This window comes from Oryzias latipes, chromosome 16 (assembly GCF_053564925.1).
Source record: "Oryzias latipes strain Hd-rR chromosome 16, Olatipes_Hd-rR_3.1".
Lineage (NCBI taxonomy): Eukaryota > Metazoa > Chordata > Actinopteri > Beloniformes > Adrianichthyidae > Oryzias > Oryzias latipes.
This window is the reverse complement of record NC_136252.1, coordinates 29036639-29057500: the sequence shown is the minus strand read 5'-3', so window position 1 is coordinate 29057500 and position 20862 is coordinate 29036639. Positions and strand designations below refer to the sequence as shown.

General features: G+C 39.3%; 2 protein-coding genes across 6 annotated transcripts in view; both read left to right on the top strand.

The window, feature by feature from the left end:
- tp53inp1 (tumor protein p53 inducible nuclear protein 1) overlaps positions 1-12374 on the top strand; it is a 16330-nt gene extending 3956 nt beyond the window's left edge. The window contains exons 1-5 of one of the 4 annotated variants that reach the window (XM_078932969.1): positions 1708-1811; positions 1909-1958; positions 4251-4617; positions 7624-8137; positions 8838-10790. In XM_078932969.1, coding sequence (XP_078789095.1) covers positions 4488-4617; positions 7624-8137; positions 8838-9069 — 876 coding nt within the window. In that variant the 5' untranslated portion in view covers positions 1708-1811; positions 1909-1958; positions 4251-4487 and the 3' untranslated portion in view covers positions 9070-10790. Of the gene's footprint in view, positions 1-1672; positions 1959-4250; positions 4618-7623; positions 8138-8837 lie in introns of those variants that run through there. The other 3 variants (XM_023964416.2, XM_011485708.4, XM_078932970.1) reach the window with 3 other exon arrangements.
- Positions 12375-13408: 1034 nt separating this feature from the next.
- Positions 13409-20465, top strand: ccne2 (cyclin E2). 2 transcript variants are annotated; one of them, XM_023964550.2, is made up of 12 exons: positions 13409-13801; positions 15382-15420; positions 15808-15886; positions 15979-16032; positions 16577-16719; positions 17097-17232; positions 17317-17463; positions 17560-17655; positions 17763-17894; positions 17969-18080; positions 18224-18381; positions 19155-20465. In XM_023964550.2, exons 2-12 carry the CDS (start codon positions 15407-15409, stop codon positions 19263-19265), a joined length of 1182 nt encoding a protein of 393 aa, XP_023820318.1. In that variant the 5' UTR covers positions 13409-13801; positions 15382-15406; the 3' UTR covers positions 19266-20465. The 2 variants fall into 2 exon arrangements, with proteins under 2 accessions (XP_023820318.1, XP_023820319.1); XM_023964551.2 differs by having other exon boundaries at positions 13773-13969.
- Positions 20466-20862: the final 397 nt, after the last annotated feature.

The following is a 20862-nucleotide window of genomic DNA, read 5'->3' as shown; positions in this document are numbered from 1 at the left end:
ATGCATGAAACTTCATTTTAGTTTGAACTAACTATTCTGAATTAACATCAAAACTTCTACACATCACTTTTAGATTTCAATGTTTTGCACTGTGATTAACAATGTTGTGCAACTAGTGAGGATTCAGTTTTTAGTACAATGAAAACACCCACCTGTAACTTTAACATTTATTATCAACAGCTCTAAATGTGTTGTTTCATTTTTAATAGATACACAAACTCTGCAAATAGTTGGGACTATTACAATAGAAAGAAAAAAAAAAGGACTAATGTTTTAAAACCTAAAGAATGACTATACTTTTATGACTCTGAAGTTTGGATAGCTAAAGATGTTTGTGGAAAAATAATTAGCTCCTTGTGGGAATTTCCTTTTCAGGATGGCCTCTTGGGAACTGTCTTGTACAAAATCGGAAAGTTGCAAATTACATGAGCAGCAAATTTTAAAATGGAAACTTTTAATAAACAGAGAAGCTGATTGACAGTTGCCAAAAGTTTGGAATATGTCCATATGTGTGTCTAGAGTTGTTCTGCAGGACAGTGCAGACTTTTTCTTGGGCAAGAAGACATTAAAGGCAATCTATTTCAGTATACTACAAGTAAACTTAGTCTAAATGAAAGTGAGGCAGTGTACTTGAAGCTGACTTTTTATATATCATCTATATATTGTAATCTTAAATTGTTCAAATTTAGTCTGTTGGTATACTTTCTACATGTACAGTAGATGGTCTGTAGCAGGGGTCTACAACCTTTAACACTAATAGAGCAATTTGGTTCAGTTTTTTACAGACCAAAAGCCAGTTAGACACACTTAAAAAATTCACTTTATTTACGTTTTTGAGGCCATTAAGCCATTCATTTTTAAATATTTACAATAATTGAATTATAACTTTAGTATATTTCTATTATATTACTTTTTTATTGCAACCAATGCAAAGTTTATTTCAAACTAAAATACATCCTGTGTCAAATACGATCCTGCTGCAGCAGATTTACTCTCACAGATCAAACCTTTTACCATCATTTTAATTAGTCTTCTGACGTGTGCATTTTGAAGGAATGCTGAAGCTCTTAATGCCTCTTGATTTAGTGTGATGTCAGCAGTAGTAAAAAATGAAAAAAGAGAGGAAAAAATAGATAATTTTAGACTTTAAAAATCTAAAAATATGACAAAACTAAAATAAAAGTGTACTGCTTTTTGCTTGGGGGTTTAAAAAAAAACAAATTTTAAAGTCTTTGCTGCTTGTTCAGAGCAGAAAACATTTCATAAAGGGTCATAAAGTAAATTACGAAGCAGAAACCACAACTCTGAAAATATGAGTATGTTATGACACTTTAAAAATAAAAAGTTATTATGATGCAACGCCAACACTGTAAAGGCCTTTCCACTAAAAAGATGACGCTTTTGGGGTGGGTGGATGCTTAAAACAACAGGAAACCCAGCAGCTGAGGCCGGAAGCGGGTCTGTTTATGTAACATCTGTTTGTTTTTGGGTAGCTTCCATTTCAGACCCGTTCATCGGAGATCTTTGCCCAGTCATGCCCTTTTGTTCCCCTCTTTTTATTATTTTTTTCTTTCCAGAGAAGGGGAGGGCGTTCACGTGGGTTAGTGACAGCCCGTACCAACTATTCTGATTGGATGAGGGCCTCTTAGCCCGTCCCCTGTGATAGGCTGTCCATGGTGACGTCACTGCAATCAGCTGTTAGAGGTCCACAACAACAACAAAAGAAGGCGCAGTCGGGGGACTAAGAAGGAACCGGACTGCACGGAAGAAGAAAAAAAAACGCTAAACCTCACTGTGACTCCCGATGGACAGTCCGTAAAATAACGATTTTATATTTTATTTCTTCCGAGAAGAAACCGCTAGTTTTTCTATTTTTCGAAAAGTAACAAATTTTACCTCCGTTTTAAGGATTTGAATCCCGATCTGAAGCCGTTCACATCTCCCCCGTTCTGCCGCAGGTGGGTTCTTTGTTTTGTCTCGCTGATCGTTAACGGGCCTCATCGCCGTTTATCTCGATGCTAATGCTCTTTCTTATGTACATTACAGCTGAACGAGCTACTTCGACAATCCTAACACGTTCTTATGCTTTTAAATGTTCGAGTTTATCTAACCGCTAGTTCTCCCTGTGTTTGTTTGTTGTATGTATGCTTTTAGCTCTGTGAGTGAAATCGAGTCGTCTTTGCCTCGATCGTCTTCTAAGAAGGTTTTTAGTAAATTCTGGAAAATATTTCATAACACAGTTGTGCAGATAAAGGTTTACCAGCCAGATGGGCTGCTGTGCGGTTTGGAGCCGCTAGTGTAGAATTACAGCCTCCTCCCCTTCCCCTTGTTTAACCATCAAAACCGTGCAGCGCTTGCAGGCTGCTGCCTCTTTATTACAGCTTCTGTGAAGAGTTTAGTCTCCAAAAACTGATGTATAAATCACAAACTACCACGAAGAGTGCAAAGTTTCCTTAGAAAAGTCTTCCTCTTAGGTTAAGAACATTAACAGTAAAGCACAAGTTTTTAGTTTCCAGTCTCCAAGAAAAACAAATGGTAAATAAACAAGATTTAAAGTGGTTTAGGATTGAAATTTGGCTGTAATTTGAATGCAAAACTCAGCAAACCCGTGCAGTCCTGAGAGAGAGACGCTTGTTCTTGTTTTATTCCTAATCCCTCGCCTGCAGATTGCAAAAGCCTCAGATTTGTTGCAGGGTTTTATGTGCTCCATAGTGAATAAATTATGAATACATTACGGATACATAATGTATTCCAGCCAATAGTTACCCCGCAGACTTTGCAAGGCCTGTATAAATGTGACAATTATCTTTAGTATTTCTCCTTGACATGAGCTGGCATGGCGGCGGAGGACAAACAGGTGCGGTAGATTATCCGCCTGTTGTTGTTAATGTTGAGACAGGCAGTCAGTTTAAACCTTCTTTTCGGTTTGCTGTTGGCCACAGCTGCTCGGTGTTGGCAAAGGCGGAGTCAACGAGTTGCTTCATGTTGTTGGTCCCTCTTTTTTTTTTAAGTGTGAACCAAATTTGAAAAATACGAGCGCGAGTCAAATACGTGAAGGCATCGTAGCCTCTCCTCAAAGCGTTTGAGTGTGTTCAAGAGCGAAGAAAAACGTCGTACAAGACTGTTGTTTAAGATGAAAAAACAAACAAAAAAAATGTTATTTTTTTCCAGCGACAATGTCTGCCCCCTGGTGGTGATTTGTCATTGTTTCAGCTAATGTAGGCAAACCTTGTTTCTCCTGTTACACGTGAATAGTTAAACCATAAACGTTTTGCAACATGATTAAAAGTTGCAAGTTTTATTGCCATAAACAAATTAAGATCATGTAAAAAATATCCATTTAGGCCTTATGTTGTATTTACACAATTTTAAGCTTGGGGGAAATTAAATCACTTTTAATCATTTTCATGCATTTTATGCAAAATCCTTGGTGTTGTTTTTCAGGCTAAACAAACAGTAATGGTAATGCATCTTTAATTAAATCTTTTTTTAGTTTTTTTAAATGTGGAAAAACATTTTCTTTTCTATAAGATCCACCGAAATCTGAGTCTTGGTAGCTTTGTAAACAGCTAAAGACTTAAAAGGTAATGGATGGGCATCCTTTACCTGGCTGAAAGCCACCAGCGCTGTGCCAGTGGATGCCATTCATGCAGCATCTGCGTGTCTGAAACTTACACTGCTCACTTTTCATTCTGTCTGCTTTCCTAATGTGAAACGCTGCAGCTAGTCTGGCACGCCGACTGCCAGCCAGCTGTGTCTGCGTGTCCTCTGAGGACAGCAGAGCCCTTTATGTGCAGCTCAATAAAACACAGACAGGGTCGCTTCTCTGCATTTGTTCCCATTGAAGCGGTTATCAGGCTTCGGCTTCTGCATCACGTCTGCCAGGAAATGAATTCGCTGGTTGGGATTTGCTTTAGATAATCTTAGTTACAAATAAAACTGTGAAATATTAAAGGGACAAAAGGTTAACTTGTCTGCTTAATTGTCTGTTTGGGCTCCCTTTAATAGCCTCTTGACTGGTTATTGAGGTTATTGGCTCCTAAATTACTTTTTTGCAGCTTCTACTCCGCACTTGATGATGGCTGGAAATGTTCTCCAGTTTATTTCTGTCTTTTCACTTTGCTGCACGGTTTTGGGCTTGTTTCCCAGTTCCATTCATAAAACATTTGTCTGCACCAAACACCAGTTAAAGTAACGAGGGAATGTCCTTTCTGATGTTTTGACCTTTTTTCTTTTTCTTTTTTCCTCAGGCTTTTTTTTGTACCTTTGCACTCGTTGAACCTGACGCTGAGCGATGTCCAGCCTGATTTCACCGACCATCAGATGATCCATGACCACAACCTTACTGATGCACTTTAGCACCTTTCCAGAGCCTTCTACTCACTGTTCAGCCTGCAGCTGATGACCAAAAAGACTGCCACGCCGCCTCGTCGTTGGTTCCAGCTACGCCCCTCTCGCGGCTTCACGCCCCAGAAGGACGTTCCGGGATGTTTCAGGTGTTCGCCAGCGCTCTGTTCAGGGACGGTGTGGAGGAACTGAGCCAATGCAGCCGACCTGGAGACGACAAACGGGAGGAGGAGGAGGACGACGAAGACTGGATCCTGGTTAACTATCTGAGTAAGTCCAGCACAAAACAGAATCAGTGATTGGAGAGTGCCACTTATTGATAATGGCAGTAGAGTATTACTATCTACAAATCTACACATTTTGGACTCAACAGCAGAAAGCAAAAAAATATCTACAGTGGTGCGTTTATTCTAAGAATGATCCATGATAGGTGAAATCTGCCACGTTTTCTTTATTCTTTTCTATTATAAATGTTCTAAGACTGCAAACCCCCCTCACCACACCTTTCAGACACTTTTCTCAGACACGCAGGAACATTTTCACACTTTTCTCTTTTGTTTAAACTTTCAAAGTTCAAATCTTCGCATAAAAATAAATCCAGTATCATGGAATGAAAACAAAGATCTGATTTCAGTGGGGATGTATGTAGATATGGCAAACAGAACGCATTGTGTATAGAAGACAGGGCACCGAGGGGATTGATTGACAGTGGTCTACAGTCAATCAGGATGCAGAACACAATGAGCTTTAAGAAAACAATAAAAGCTTGAAAAATTGGTGTGTGTAATGATTTAAGGGGCCCATACCATGCAAAATCAACCTTTATTTTTTTTTTACTGATTATAATGTTCCATGCTCATTAAAAGAAAACCCCAAAGCTGTATTTTGATCCATTCACGCATTTCTGAGTATTTGTCTAAAGACCTGCGCTCTGAGCACCAGCCCGTCCCGGAAAGGGTTCTCCTGAGCCGACGTAGACCAGTAAGAACATCCCCTTCCATTCAGATTCCATCTGAGTCTAAATGAAGCAAAAGTGGTACAACTTAAAATAAATGTGGGTACAGTATTTATGCCTTCAAAATGCACTTTTCAGTTCTTTTACATTTGAAGTTGTTCAAAAGTCCTTTTAATGCTTCACTTGGCCACACAGCATTTTTCATCCTGAAAACATCCAACTTATGAAAATGGGCCCATCCAATTCCACAAAGTCCTTCTAGTCTACCAAAACCCATATGGTGAATAGCGCTATGACACACCAGCTCACTTCATGCAGGTTGTATTTTTCATCTGTACAGACATGTGATGATGTGTCTTCCATAAAATGACACATAAAACAAGCCCAATCACACCCCAAAGGCGCTGATTCTATTTAATACCAGAGTAATTATTTTTTTCTTTTCCAGCTACAGCATCAATATAAATTCAAGTCGCTCATGCAGAACCGCTTAGCAGTTCCACTCAAACCACAGAGAGCGGTTTGAGACATTATCAAACTGGTGTGTCAAGAAAGTCCACTCAAAATCATGAAAGGGTTGGACCAAATCACACAAACGCAGACAGTAAGCTTTATTTGGAAACAGCTCTGGGGCTGGGATTACATTTTCAAACTGCATTTTACATGCAGAGAGGAATAAATCAAAAGTGTCAGGTCAGTGAGAAAGATACTGTGTAATTTTAGAGGTTTGTGATGGCAGGTAAAAGCTGAGCCAAGTTTCCAGAGCTGACTGAGACCTAAAACAGAACCCAGTCAAAACAGACACGGCACAGGGAGAGCTTTATCAGGTCACACGCCAAATGCAGCAGCAGCAGATCACACTGTAGAGACTTCCAAAAGGGTGAAAGCTGCGACAGCTTTGCTTTGGTCCTGCACTCACCCACTGCCAGTTTAGACTTGTCAGCTCTGATTCCAAAACTCTGTGGATATTTCAGGCAGGAGAAGGTAAGCAAAGTGTCTGTCTGGCTTTAGACTGGATGGAGTCTAAAGGGCAGCTTGCAATTTATTTAACAAAATAAGCAGTAAACAGGTGAAACTAAAGGCCATAATGGTTGGGATGAATGCCCCACTTATTTTAAATTACTCTAATAAAGTTTAAAAAGTCAATGAACTAATTGTAGGTGAAGAAAAAGTCCTCCTGCAGATGCTGAGCCTTTGTTGTTTGAAGAGGAAACAGAGTTATATGGAGGGTCAACCGGGTCATTTGTAATCCAGGCTCAAGCTTTTGTCTGAATCCCTGCCTCCTCCCTGCTGAAGTAACCCACCATGCAGAGGTTGAACGCACGCACCTGCGCATGCATCCTCTGCAGACGGACTCGGACAGCCGATGCTGATGAGACGATAAAGCGTGCGGATCAGCTGCTGGCCACTGAGTCAGCACTCTGCAGGTTGTTGGTAAACAAAGATTCCTCTATGAAATGGCACGCAGCGGGGGCCATGTCACAGGGGAGAATGAGCTGCAGGCACCTCACTAACATGCATGGAAACAATTTTTATGCTGACAGAGTGAGAGCACCAAGTCCAGGTCATAAATTTGTAGGTTTGAGTCAAAATATGTATGTCTATAACCTTTGCACCGTCTGAGAAGAAACTGGTCCTTCGGAGAGAATGACACGTCCTCACACAGAACAGACATCTGCTTAGTCGAGACAAAGATATTTTTAGCTCGCAGTCTCTTGAGATCCAGTTTCAGTCTTATAACATCCTGTTTTTTGGTTAATATTCAAAGGCTTTGACTTGTTTGAAAGCAAGATTCCTCTACAGTATCTATTGTGCTCTGAGACACGGAACAGGTAGATATCTTGCAGTACAGGATGTTGAAAGATGATTTCACTGCATAAGAATATGCAACGGTTGTCCCGGCTGCTCTTCTGAAGAGGAAATGTCATTCAGCTGGTTGCAGAGAGATTTCGAAGCTTTTGGAGTTTCACACAAGTTCAGTGAGTGAGTGGGAGTGGTTGCTTTCTCAAACATCAACATGCTGTGGGTTGGAGCATGCAGTGCTGAGAAAGCAGAAGGAGCATTCACCAAATGTTGTTTACCGGTACGTTTGTCTGTTTCTGCTGCTGCGCAGATGGGCTGCAGTGCCCCCTGCTGGAAGGCTATTGTCAATGCATTAATGTCGTTGAAATTAATGTAAAGGTTAAAGAGTGGCTGCTGACACAAGAAAACGTTTTGCAGGAAAAGGAAAAGAGACAATTTTATGAACTAATTTGTCAAATCTGTGTAAATTTGTGCACTATTTTATATTTTTAACAGTATTTTCCTCTCTGTCTCAATAGCTGACGCCTGTTCTGGTGACTGTGGTGACGGCCTATCTAGATCCATGCTCAGTCCAGAAGATGAAGACGAGGAGGAGGATCTGGTGATGATCCCCTCCCCTATAGCCAGTCCTGCCATCCGCTACCCCTCCTGCACCTCCCTAAACTCGGTGGCTGACACAGACCCTGATGGTGGTGTAGACGAGGACGAATACGTGGACGATGAGGAGGGCGGTTTCCTGCGTCTCGACGCCTGCTCCCTGGAGGAGAGCTGGTTCGTCACCCCACCGCCCTGCTTCACCGGCCGCGGCAGCCAGCCAGTACTCCTGGAGACCAGCCCTCTGGAGAACCTGCTGATCGAGCACCCCAGCATGTCCGTCTATGCCCACCACAGCCCGCCCCGACTGATGCTCAACCCGCTGCCACAGCACTCTCTTGAAGGAAAACTGGACTTTTTGTCCAGTGGTCCCTCTGACCGGAAACCATCCAGAGGAAAGGAAAAGGTCAGATGCTCAATTGAAGGATCTCGACACAGGTAAAAATCCTGTGGCATAGATCAATGTTTTGTTTTGTTTTTTATAAAAAGAAATCTGTCTGAAGAAAATGCTCATCGCTTTTAAGACCCACTTCAAGAAAAATCTTGTTTATGGTGTTTTTAACATGTCTTTGTGACATTTTTTTGACAACATGGATAAAGAGAATTAAACTTAAAATTGCATTTCTGAGTACTTCTTTATTTAAATTGTTGTGAATCAGGAGCAGACGGAAACAAGTCCGCTGAAAAAGTTCTTATTTGTGACAGTAAATATGCTCGGTGGACCACAAGCTCCCTGCTCCAAACTCCCGCGCTCACTTTTGCAGTTGATCAGAAAATGATCGGAGTGGGACTTAAAGGCTTTTATTCTTGTTATTGAATACTACTAAATATTTTTTCTGTGTTGAATTTATTTTTGAGGACATTCACTGCAGTGAAATTTGTTTATTTAAAAATGTCCAGATTTTATGTGTCTACGCAAAATGAAAAGCTTTAAAAGACCAAAAAAGAAGTAGAAAAATTTGTAGTTTTTTAGATAACATAAGCATTTGAAAAGTATTAGAAGTGGGACTTATATTGAAGATGAGAAATGCACAATACTTGTATTGCCTCTTAAGAAATAACGTCTCTGACCACCAAAAGCGAGTTTCCTGTCAGTTTTCTGATCTTCTGTGGTTGTGACCTTCTACGCCCCCTGCAGGCAGGATGTAGCAGCTGCTCAACGCCGCCCCAACCTCCACTCTCCCTGCTACGCTGCAACGCTCTCCCCCAACGCCGGCTTCCTGCAGCAGCAGCAGCGACGACCAGGTAGCGCTGCCCAGCGCTCCCAGCCTCTCTCCCGCAAAGGCCTGCGACGCCGCAACCTCCTCCGCCCCCCAAAGACCGGCACCATGCACCTTCAACAGCCAATCCAGAGGCATCTCAACTTCTGAGGCATTCACCTTCATCATCGTCTGCACAGTATGGAAATGGAACACTAGTCACCCAACCAACTTAATATTTTATGTCTTCTCATCAAGAAACACCAGCGAACAGCTAGTTACACAATAATCCAACGATGAGCCGCCTGATTGGTTCTGAAATCTCACTGGACAGTGTAATAGGGAATGGTAGGAGGCTCTGGAGAAGTCCTTCTCCTCTTTTTTTTCCCTCTTGTTCTTCACGGAGGACTACACATGTGGAATCAATGCTGTAGGTCACTTTACTCAGCGGCAGGTTCCCGGCATGGCAGTATGGTCCAGCGGTGTCGTCTCAGCTTGATCCGAGCATAAAATATTCAGAACCGAAATCACTTGAATGCTTTCAGAGCAGCAGTACAATGTTTCTAAGTAATCAGTGCAGAAGAAATCTAGCTTCAAGTACCGACTAGCAACATGGACACTGGTTTAATTCAAATAACCCTTCAAATAATTAAAGGAATCAACAAACATAGAAATGTTATTCCGTAGTTTCCTATGTTTCTTCTATTTTTTTTTTCCAGGAGAGCTCAGTGCATTTACTTGTCAAGGGTTTGATTTACGCATCAGATGCTCTTGCTTGAAACTCCTTCGAAGTGCAATACTTTTTAGATTCGTTTGGTTGTCAGTCCGAAGACTCGCTCGCGCTTTGACCTCTTGTTGAACAGCAAACAGCCTTAACAAGATGTTTACTGTAACTGGAGTTCAAACGGTAACAAAGCCGTATTTCCAGGTTTGCCTGTTGAGCTAAGTGTAGTCGCTAAAAACTGACGTAAAAATGGTTTCAGAAAAATTGGCTCAAACGTTCTCTGTGTACTGTAGTTTTCATTATTCTTTGTTTTTACCTCCTGTAAATTGATAATACTGTTATTTATATAATGTGTTTTTAGCTTCTTTTATTTGCTAAATCAAAAAAGCCACTGTTACAATTCAAGCCTGAAATTCAAATCTCATTTCATTTTGTTCTCCTTTCTTTGTCCACCTACCTTTTTGTTCTTCCTGCAGCGCCACTGAACCTGCCTCTGAGTTTTTTAATTCAGAACTTTTCACGTTTTCTTCATTTCGAAGAGAAAAAAAAATGACTGGGTTAAACATCACTAAACTCGTGTTTTAATGGTAGCTTTGAGATGCAAGTAAGATGTAAAAAAAAAAAAAAAAAAAAAATCCAAAATATTTTTTTAAAGAGAAAAACAAATGACATATCAATATGAAGTTATATACGTTAATGGATTCTTGCCTAGGTATGTTTGGTTTTTTGTTAGTGTGCACTTTGTTGCATGGTTGTAGAGTTGTTAGTTTTGTGATGGTTGACAAAAGAAAAGCAAAATGAAAAAGGACTATTATGATGTGTTTCTTGTGTCTGTTCTGAAATGAATCTGCAGTCCACTTCTCAGGGTCACAACTAATCACCTTTACACTTTAGGAAAATGCAGATCTACTTGACAGCTGATGATTTGTTATGCGCGCTCAGACATTTCCAGCTCTTCTCGCCGAGCGCTCCCTCCTAAATTCGACTAGTTTGTTTTCTGAAATGCTTCACACCGTTGAATGTTGGGAATCCATCAAAGAAGCAGAGATTCTGTCAGTCTTTTTTTTTTGTTTCCTAACATGGTTTTTACTAATCGTTGTTCTGTTTTCTTCGCTAAACTAGTTACACTTTGTTAAACGGATGTTTAAACCAAAAAAAAAAGTAGAAATGTTTTTTTTTTGTATAACATATTGCCAGTGTGTTTATATATTTGCTGTTTAATTGTGTTGTTTATAGAGCTGATCGCGGCCTCTGTGCTCTGAAATAGTAGATAGTCTTATAAAACTGTCTGCTATGGGAAAAGTGGAGCCCGAGCCAGGTCACCACACTGCAGCAAGAGCTAAATTCAATCATAAAAAATGACTGAATGCTACTGAGGAGCATTATTGCTGGGAAAGAAAACAAACATGTAAGCAGTTAAATATATAGTAAAAATTCTAGTGTATGAAAGAAGATTAATATTTACAAAAAAATCTGTTTTTCTTGAGAATTTCTGTGCTTGATTAAAATTTGTCACAGGAAATCTGAAAGTATTTTACTTACATCAACATTTTTTTTTAAATATTTGCTTTCAATATGTGAAACAATATTCTTTAACAATTTAATCTTTTTTTTATGTACAGTTCAAGCACATCTTATTTGGTATGTTCTGGACTGGTTTTGAAGCAGTAAAAGGGCTCTAACTTTGCTGATTCACTTGTAAAAATATTGAATATTGTTCAAATTTAACAAGCCGGTGTGTTAGTTTAACGTTTAAGCTTATGGAATGTATGTTATGAAGTAAAAAAGTTCAAAAATGATTTAATTACTTGAGGAAAAAAAACTGCAGTGTGGTTTTTCTGGTTGTGTTGATGGGATGAAACACCAACATATGTTTTTTTAGGTGTTTGCTGTACATAATGCGACGATAGAAAAAGTCTTTGAAATATTTATGCCTTCTTTTAGCTCTAAGATGTTTAGCTGTATTTGCTATCAACTTTTGCTATCACAAAACAGGCCATGTTAGGTTACTGCAATGTGTTTTTTAATACAAATTGAAAGAAATTGAAGATGTTTGAGGACTGTCAGGAGCCTTTAATGTTTTATTTGTGCTGTAGTTTCTTTCTCAGCTCATCTCACTTTCACTGAACTAACAGGGATTTCTAATGTTTTTGTTCATTGCCTTGAAATATGTGGATCACGTGCCTTCCAGGTTGAAATATTGTAATGACAATGCATCGATGAAGAACTTGAACTCTTTCTTAAGCCGTCCAGATCGGACGCAAAGGATGAAAACACAGGCAGATAGATATCAGAAACCGACTATGCATCACTTGGAGGAAGCTTAAATCTCCTCGCTGCCACCACACGCCCAGCCTGAAAACAGATTTTTATTGACTTGGAAAAACCAGACAGAATGATGTAGCAAAACCTTTTTTTCTCCTAATTTTTTTTTTAAAGAGTGAATAATCTATTGTGGCATTCTATTATTTTTTTTCACCAAGTATTAGACATGTTTGTTGTTTGTGTAGTTTACTGGAATTATACAGCACTTTGCCAAAAAGTAAAAAAAAAAAAAAAGTTGTAGGGATTTATGGGTAAACTTTATTTATCAAAGTAACTGTTCTCATTTGTATTTTGGTTGTACGAAAGATCAATTCACTCTGTTCTGATGTCATTAAAATGCTTATAATAATGGGGTCATTTGGTTTTAAACTGTAATAGTTAATACATGTGATCTCTCATTACTTTAATAAATGTTTTCATACTCAAACTACTGTCCCTTGTCCTTATAGACTGTGTAATAGACCAAAGGAAATCATCAAAACTGCTGATAAATACATTCCTACATAATCTTTTTATCATGTAGAACTAAAAATAAATCTTTATGAAATTAATAATGCATGTCATATTAAGATGTGAAGGGATTCCTTAACAACAGAACTATTAGAGGTTAAAATGCATCCAGATCAAGACAAATTTGTCTCCTAAAAAATCAAATAAAAGTATTTCCTGTTAAGGAATCATTCATGAAATATTTTTCCAAACCAACAGACATGCATGTTAAAAAACCTTACAATGGACAGAAAATATGAAAATAAAATCTATTTATACCAAATAAATTAAATTTCTTTTTTTTTGTTTTCGTTACTGGACTGGTGTGTTGGGAATTAAAAAGTCTATTTTTTATTTATTATTATTTTTGCTAAGGACAGTTTGGGTTAATGTTAAAATAATAATAATAAATAGTACAACTTACAGTAACTTACAAAATCACCTATAAGCTATTTCTCTAAGTATTGTTTTCTATTGGGTAGATTTGAATTGCTTTGTCCACAACCTATTTTGTTTCTTTTTTTTCTTTTAACTTTTACTTTGTGTTTTTTATTTTCTTTTTTTTATTTTCCCGCTGACAGCATTTTGTACAATTGTTAGTGGTGGAACTTCCACATATCACGGTCACATTTAAAAAAATAATTTGACTTTTTGTGTCAGACTTGATAATGTTTTATTTTTCAGCATGTAAAAAATGTCAAAAGGTTCTTATTTTATTTGCAGGGTTTATTGAGTTTCAATTTTACGTGTGTATGTGATTAAAAAAAGTATAAGAAAATGACTTATCAGCTGCAACTTGGTTTGACAGCAGCTCCACGTGCAGACAATGTTTACATTCTGCTTAAAAAACACGCGGGTTCTGCTCCACGTCTTCCTATTGGCTATACGTCACAAAAGTTACGCCCACGGGCGGAACTAGCACCCGGAAGACAGTTTAGTGGTCTTTAAAAAGTGCAAATTACTCCGCCAAACGATTTATCTCAGTGTATAATGTACCTTAAAACGTTTCGTAGAACCTACCGAATCGTTAAAAATCCAACCGGAAAGAACGGAAATCACTATTTACATCATAAAACGTTCATTAGCTTCAGCGTTCGTTAGAAAACAATATAGACTCTGTTTAAACACGATATTTTAAATGGTTAAATTCCACGTAACATCGAGATATAGCAAAGCTGGGATGTTTATACCCGTTTAAACCGCGCGGCGTGGCTCATTTGTGAGAATCGCCGCGCGGATTTAAACATTTAGCGCGTTTATCTTAACCGGGAACGCGCATGCGCACTTACTGCAGCGGACAGATGCGGATATAAGGATTGGCGCCGGCGCCACAGCTGATGCATTCATTCATTCTTCGCAGTGGAGGTAAGACCACCGAGCCAGGGAAACACGTTATATCCACGTTGTTAGGTAGTTTTAGGTCAAATGAATGCTTTTAATGCCTTCACGGGGCGAATATTGGCCATAAATCCATTTTTCCATAGAGTATTTTCGTTTAAAAATTGGGTTGAATCAGCAAATACTAAGCTGCAGGTATGGAAGTTGTGTTACCCCATTATTATTTTTTTACTCCTTTGAAAGTAGTTCCGTCTTTTGTGAAAACTCATCGAAGCTTGTGTTGAATTTTGAACTCTATCGGTAATGTAATTGTGAAGAAAGAACAATGTTGGTTCAAACTTTTAGGCGCCTGCTGTTGTGTCGGAGGGGGGAAAACTATTTGAACTCTACCCTTTTGTGACTGCTTTGCTGCAAACACACAACTATTTAACCGACTAGGCTAACATATTATCGTAATCCATTTTCTGTGGATCTTTGACTGTTATTGATGACCTTGATGGCTCGAATTCAGCTTGGTTTGCTAAGTAAAGTAGCTCCTTTCCACATCCTGGCCTGGCAGTGGCAGTAGTCTGACCTACCAGCTAAACTTTTTAGGCTTTTAATGGGCTTCGAAAACGTTCAATCTTCGATAATGATCTGTTGCCTAACTATTATCAGAGGCCGTAAGACTAGTTTAGGGTTGGTCTGACCAGCCATTAGCGGTCCTCTCGGCTCGTTTTCCCTCGCAGTTTCGTGTGAGCTGGACTCAAATCCTCCCGCTTCTGCGCTGTGGAAATTGGCGCGTCCCTGAGTTTCGACACTCGATAAAAGTTCATATATCGTCGAATATGTTCCATAAACCTCACCGGGGAGCCTTTAAAACATCTTCGGCATCGATGTGTGGAAAAAGTTAGAGTTGAAATTCGGTATTTTCTGAGCTTTTTTTGTTTGAAATCAGGGGAGCCACCAGCCCCCCTCCTTTCAGGCTGTTGTCTCCAAACTAGCTTACAGAAACTACTCGGCTAGTTTTGCTAATTTTTTATAGCTTTTACTAACGTTTACCTTTTACTACACGATTGAGGGTTTCGCCGTATTATCAAATGGTCATTCGGCTTCATTTTTATCTCGGTGTTGCGTTATTTTACAAAATTATATAGCGCGGTTTTCTGCTCATAAGCTAGCAGTATATCTGTTATCAGAAGCTAGCCACAGATAATAACCAGGTTATAACTGAATCTCTGATGATGAAGGCTTTGGGGTTTTGGGGGTCTCAGAATCTTCTGTAGCTGAAACAGAATATAAAATGTAGATTATATAATTTTTGTTTTAATAGATGTTGTGGAAAATTTGGCCCATGATGAACCTACACCAGCTCACCCTGAAGGCACTTATCAGCAAACTGCAACATGTTGTGTACTGTTTACACTAGAGCAGCTCCCTACTAAAAATAAAAAAAATCACACACATGTTCTGGTATTTGTTTATTTTCTGTGTATTTTGTTATTTAAGTCGTTTTTTTCCCACAATACATTCACATAAAATGCTTTTATATGTCAGGGTTTTTTTTTTTTTTTTTGTTTGTTTTAAACTTAAATCTCACTTTTATGTTCTGTTTTTTTGTCCTGCAGAGGAGGATTAAAGAAAATCAGCACCATGTCAAGACGCAGGTGAGCATCTGGTAGTTGTAGTTTGATAGCAGACAGCCCCAAAGAGGAACTACCTATTTACTACCCTTGAGGCTTGGAGATGACTTGTGAAACCCTTCAGATACACAGGAAACCCTATTTTTAACAATCTTTTTGCACACTAAATTCCCCCCCCCCCCCCCCCAGCTTTTGGTTTATTTTTTGATAATCTAAACTTTGTGTAAGGTTAAAAGACAAAATGCTGCACGTGTTGGTATAGTTCTACTGGTTTAACAGTACATTTTTTGTTAATGAGTATAAAAAGTATATATTCGATGGGATGTTTAGGCTTGTTAAGAAAAAATGTTATCCGTTTTAAAGAGGGAATGTGTTTTGTTGTAGCTCATGTGACTTCTCTTTTCTTTTAAGTGGTCGCATCACACTTCAAGCCAGAGATTCAAACACGCCTGAAACCGACAGACCCCTGCTGAAGAAAAGGAAGTCAGAGGTTTGTTTTTGCATTTCTTGATGATCTGATGAGAAGCCCCAGATTCATTTCACTGCTCAAAAAGAAATTCATTTTCTTATATTCTCCTTCAGCCTTCAAAGAAGAAGCTCCAGCCTGCCTCCAAGAAGCAGAACTATGAAATACAGGTCAGTGAGTTGCTGCCCTACATGATTGAGTATTTATACCCAGAATGCTTGGTGGGTTTATCTGGTTCGTGGCACCCCCTCATCATGTCCTTTCACAGATCTAAAATGTTCTTTTAATGCACAAATGAACGCTGTTAACATGCTAATTAATGTGGTTGGATAACAGGGGTGAATTGAAGTTTTAGGAGCAGTCAGGGTGTAATACTCCTTTGTCAACAGAAGGTGTCAGTATTTATCAGAAACTTTCTAGTTGGACTGAAGTTTTCATGAAGAATTGTTTGAAGATTTCTGTTCAGATTGAAGTTTATAGCTTTATTTCATATGTGCATATTTTAATACATGGTTTATAAGTAAAGTTAATCTATTTTTATTATTATTACTATTATTTGGCTTAAATGAGAGGGGATTGGATTAATGATAATGAATTAATGATTTTATTTTATTTATTTTTTATATCAACATTTACCATTGTGATGCATCATTTTCATGAAGTATAGTTAATTGACATTATTTTTATTATAAATAACTGTCCTTTTGATTCCAGACCTGTTGGTCAGAGGATGGTGCAAGTCCCTGCATCCTCATTGAAACTCCACACAAAGAGCTGGAGCCCACAGACCAATCCAGATTCAAACAGTACCGATTCAAGAACCTCTTCATCAAGAACTCCCCCATCCCTCGCCTCAGGTAACGTGATTGTTTTTTTTTTTTTAGACCTCACACTCATTCTAAAGACCCCCCCCCCCTGTTGCATAACCGCCTTTCATTCAGGTCTCAAAAGCCTTGATTGACTTTTAATCCTAAACTTGATTTGGTTTGTATGCAGATGCTCTTCTGAACCAATGCTTATGTGTAATTGTTGTCTGTATAATTATCTCAAATTGGAGTCAAAAATTCTTTCTTCGTGGTAAACAATCATACAATAAACAACATTTTTCTTTTTAGGAAGTTGTTATTCTTGTTATGACCAGTTTGTTGAAACCTCAGGATGTAAAAAGCTCAGCTGCAGATGTTCTTTTGTTTAAATATTGATCTTTTTTGTTGTTGTTGTCGTCGTCTTTTAGCTGGGCTAACTCAGAGGATGTGTGGATAAAAATGATCAACAAGGAGCTGACCTACATTCACGATAAGAGCTACCTGCAGCGGCATCCAAAGCTGCAACCCAAGATGAGGTCCATCCTGCTGGACTGGCTGCTGGAGGTGAATATTGTAGACCCAGATGTTGGTTTCTAGCAGCTTCGTCCTTTTGAGTCTTTAAAGGTGACCGGTCTTCTTTGTGTGTAGGTGAGTGAGGTTTACAGCCTCCACAGGCAGACCGCTTACTTGGCTCAGGACTACTTTGACCGCTACATGCTGACTCAAGAGGATGTCAGCAAAGATATCCTGCAGCTCATCGGCATCACCGCGCTCTTCATCGCCTCAAAGATAGAGGTGAGTCCGCCTTGTGGTGATTTGAAAATGATGAGTTTAGGCTATAAAGCACTTTTCCTGAACCACCAGTGACATATTTGATCTTTCCCTCCTCAGGAGATCTATCCTCCCAAAATCCTCGAGTTTGCCTTCGTCACAGATGGAGCCTGCAGCGTGTGGGACATCCAACAAACAGAACTTCTTATACTTAAGGTATGCTAATGGTGGTGCTGTTTTCGTTATCTTTGCTTTTCTTTTGGAAGCCATACAGTCAGCCCTCCTGTGCTCCGCTTGAAGTCATGTGACGCCTTTTTCTTCAGGCTTTGGACTGGAACTTGTTTCCAGAGACGCCCATCTCGTGGTTGAAGCTGTACGCCCAGGTGGAGGCCCAGAAAGATGAGAACTTCCTGGAGCCACAGTTCAGTCAAGACAAGTACATCCAGATCACACAGGTGAGCTTCATGAGAAGGAAGGCCTCATGACCCTGAACAAACATGGAGCTGATCTTTTGACCCGTGTGTTGCAGTTATTGGACTTGTGTATGATGGACATCGACTCGCTGGACTACAGCTACAGCGTTCTCGCTGCTGCCGCTTTCTGCCACTTCTCATCTTTTGATGTTGTTCATAGAGTCTCAGGTAGGCCTCCTCATCTGCAGCGTCTGCTCCCACTCTGGAGAACATTAACGGTCTCCATCTCCATCTTTTTTTTTTCTCTTTTTCATTATATTAAACTGGGATGGGGAGGTACGTGGAAGTGACGTTTTTGTGTCTAATTCTAGGCCTGACGTGGGAGAGCGTCTCCCCCTGCTATCGATGGATGGCCCCCTTCATGGACACGCTTCAATCTGAGCCCACAGCCCAGCTCAAAAATTTCCCTAAGGTCAAAGCCGACGACAAACACAACATCCAGACGCACGTGGCTTATCTGGACCTACTGGTGAGGAAAAACAAACAAGAAATCCTTTTAGAAATGGAAAAGATGCATAACTTTTGATTTCTTTTTTTATCTAAGAATGCTAATATAAGGCTGGACGCACTGATGACACCTATCCATGTGTGCTGTCAGACTTAGATTCTTGGATTTATGTCACTCTAATCCACACAGCTGCCGGCAGCAGATAGTCTCTAAGATAACATGTTTTATTATTTAGCTTCAAGTTTTGTTTAACTTTAAAGAACTCATATTTGAGTCAAATTTTAGCAGAATTTCCATAAGTCGAATGCTACGTCCACGTGGGGCATGTAACAGGCTTTGAAAAACGTGTGAAACCCACATTCTTGAAGGTGCTTTCATCATAAGGTGGACCTCTTCTGTTTCTATCGAATACTACCGCATGTCTACCACCCACAGTTAGGAGAGGTCTGGTGTCAAAACGATTCACAACTCATGAATCTCGTTCCAGCTCTTTTATTCTGAAAAATAAAAGACTTTATGTCAAGTTTCAAACAGTTGAAACTCCCGTAAGTGAAAAGGGACGTCATCCATTTATCACCACAAACTCCAAGTCTGATTGGTCAAAGGTCAGCTCAGTTTAAAATTTAACGGATGTCCAAAAACGGACTTAAATCATTCATAGTGATGCGAGAGCGTTTTGAACATGGCGGTCCAAAACGCGCAAAGACGTAGACGAGGGCGGTGGGAACGTAGCATTGAAGCTGATTGTTGTGTGTTTTTACTCTTGTTTCTCACCTAAAACATTTTCTGCGCAGAGAAAAGCTCAGGAGCGTCAGATCGACAGCCACGACTTTCAGATGTCGCCTGTTGCTACGGCAGCCACCTTGACTCCTCCCAGCAGTACAGAGAAACCCACCAGTGTCTGAGGAGCGAGTAACCATAAAGTCCAGCTACCTCTCTGCTGTCCAACGGGGCGCCATCGCTGACTTCCTGGGATGCATCGCTGTGGATGGCGCTTTTTTGTTTTCATTTTTTTGCTTCCTTTTTGTTTTTTGTTTTGTTTTTTCCTCATGAACACTAAGTTCAGGTTTCTGGGACCAAAGAAGGTTGCCAGACTATGAATCTTTTGCAGAAATTGCAGTTTACAGTCAGATTGGCCAATTTTATTCAAAATGTTCTTATTTTAATTGAGTGTTGATTTAGGTTTTTACCACCATCAGTTTTACTTGTTTCTGGAGGAAGAGGTGAAGGCGGTAAATGTGGCTTTTAAGTATAAATATGAATTTCTGCTGGTTGATCATATTGTCTCAGAACTTCACTGGTCATCTGCCAACATTGATTCTTCGGTGCTTCAATCATTCCTCAGGAAATGACAAATTCCTGTGGTTTATGCCGCGGACTCCCATTCCACTGTGGAGTTTTCAGGTGCTCTGAGTCCAAGCCGACGTGACCATCGATAACTGCCTCGTGGAATAACTCTCAATTGTTGCCTCAGCGCACCGACCGGCTGAAGTTAAATGAACCACAGAGGGTTTTTGTAGCCACACGAGGTAAAGGAATGGTTCCTGTGTGTTTTCTTTTGAAATGCATGTGACGTGCCTGTGCTTAAATTGTCTTTCACTCATGTTTTTATTTTTTTTTGGTAACTTGCAACTTGGTTGCACCTTCTTGTTACATTCCTGGGGAAACTTGACAATTGTACAAAGTTTCATTTTAAGTGCTCGTATTTATTGAGAATCCATAGCATATAAAAATAAAATGTTCATATGTAGAATTTTTCAGAAATGGAACTCAATCTGATTGTTGCCAAAGGCAAAAGCTATTTATGATTCTGCCCTTTACCACCTTTGTGAATGACAGTTCTGTCCTTCTGTGTGTGCGTCAACCAACTCTGATTTTGTGCCTTTTTTGGGAGACAACTGCTTAGTTTGTTCTGAAGCGAGCCGAACGGACGAGCGAACGAACGCCATCAAATCCTGTGACTGTGCGATTTTTGCAGCCATCGAGTAACCATGTGAACTGTGTGTCGATGCTCAAGAATGTATCATTTTTGTAAATAGAGCAATTCAGAAATGTGTAATTTCATTTTTATATTCAAATGTTTTAAATAAACGGAGGGAGATTAAGCGGGTGGAAATGTCTTTGAGAAGGAATGACGTTACTGCATTCATTCATGGGAAATACTATAGAGATGATGTACTTATATATTTATATATATATATTACATGTAAAATGACTTAAACATAGAGATATTAGCCTTTATACAAACATGAGACAGTAAATAATAAATTTGCCAAAAACTGTTAAATTATTTGATTGAAAAGGAGTAAGAGGAAGTGAATTCATATTATCTCCATCTATTCTGCTTTACTTAATTATTTTTCTTTACATAGTTACCTTCATCCAGGTCTCAGTTATTCATACTTCACCAGTACAAGTGCAGATCATTTATCAAATAAGTATTAATATCAACTAGCAAAGATTAAGTACTTATTGATTTCATAAAAATACATTAATGTATTA

Excerpts from the sequence above, each read along its gene's own strand:
- ccne2 (XM_023964550.2), top strand. Across the intron at positions 15,887-15,978 it reads TGAAGAAAAGGAAGTCAGAG|CCTTCAAAGAAGAAGCTCCA; the intron begins GTTTGTTTTTGC and ends ATTCTCCTTCAG. Across the intron at positions 17,464-17,559 it reads TCATCGCCTCAAAGATAGAG|GAGATCTATCCTCCCAAAAT; the intron begins GTGAGTCCGCCT and ends TTCCCTCCTCAG.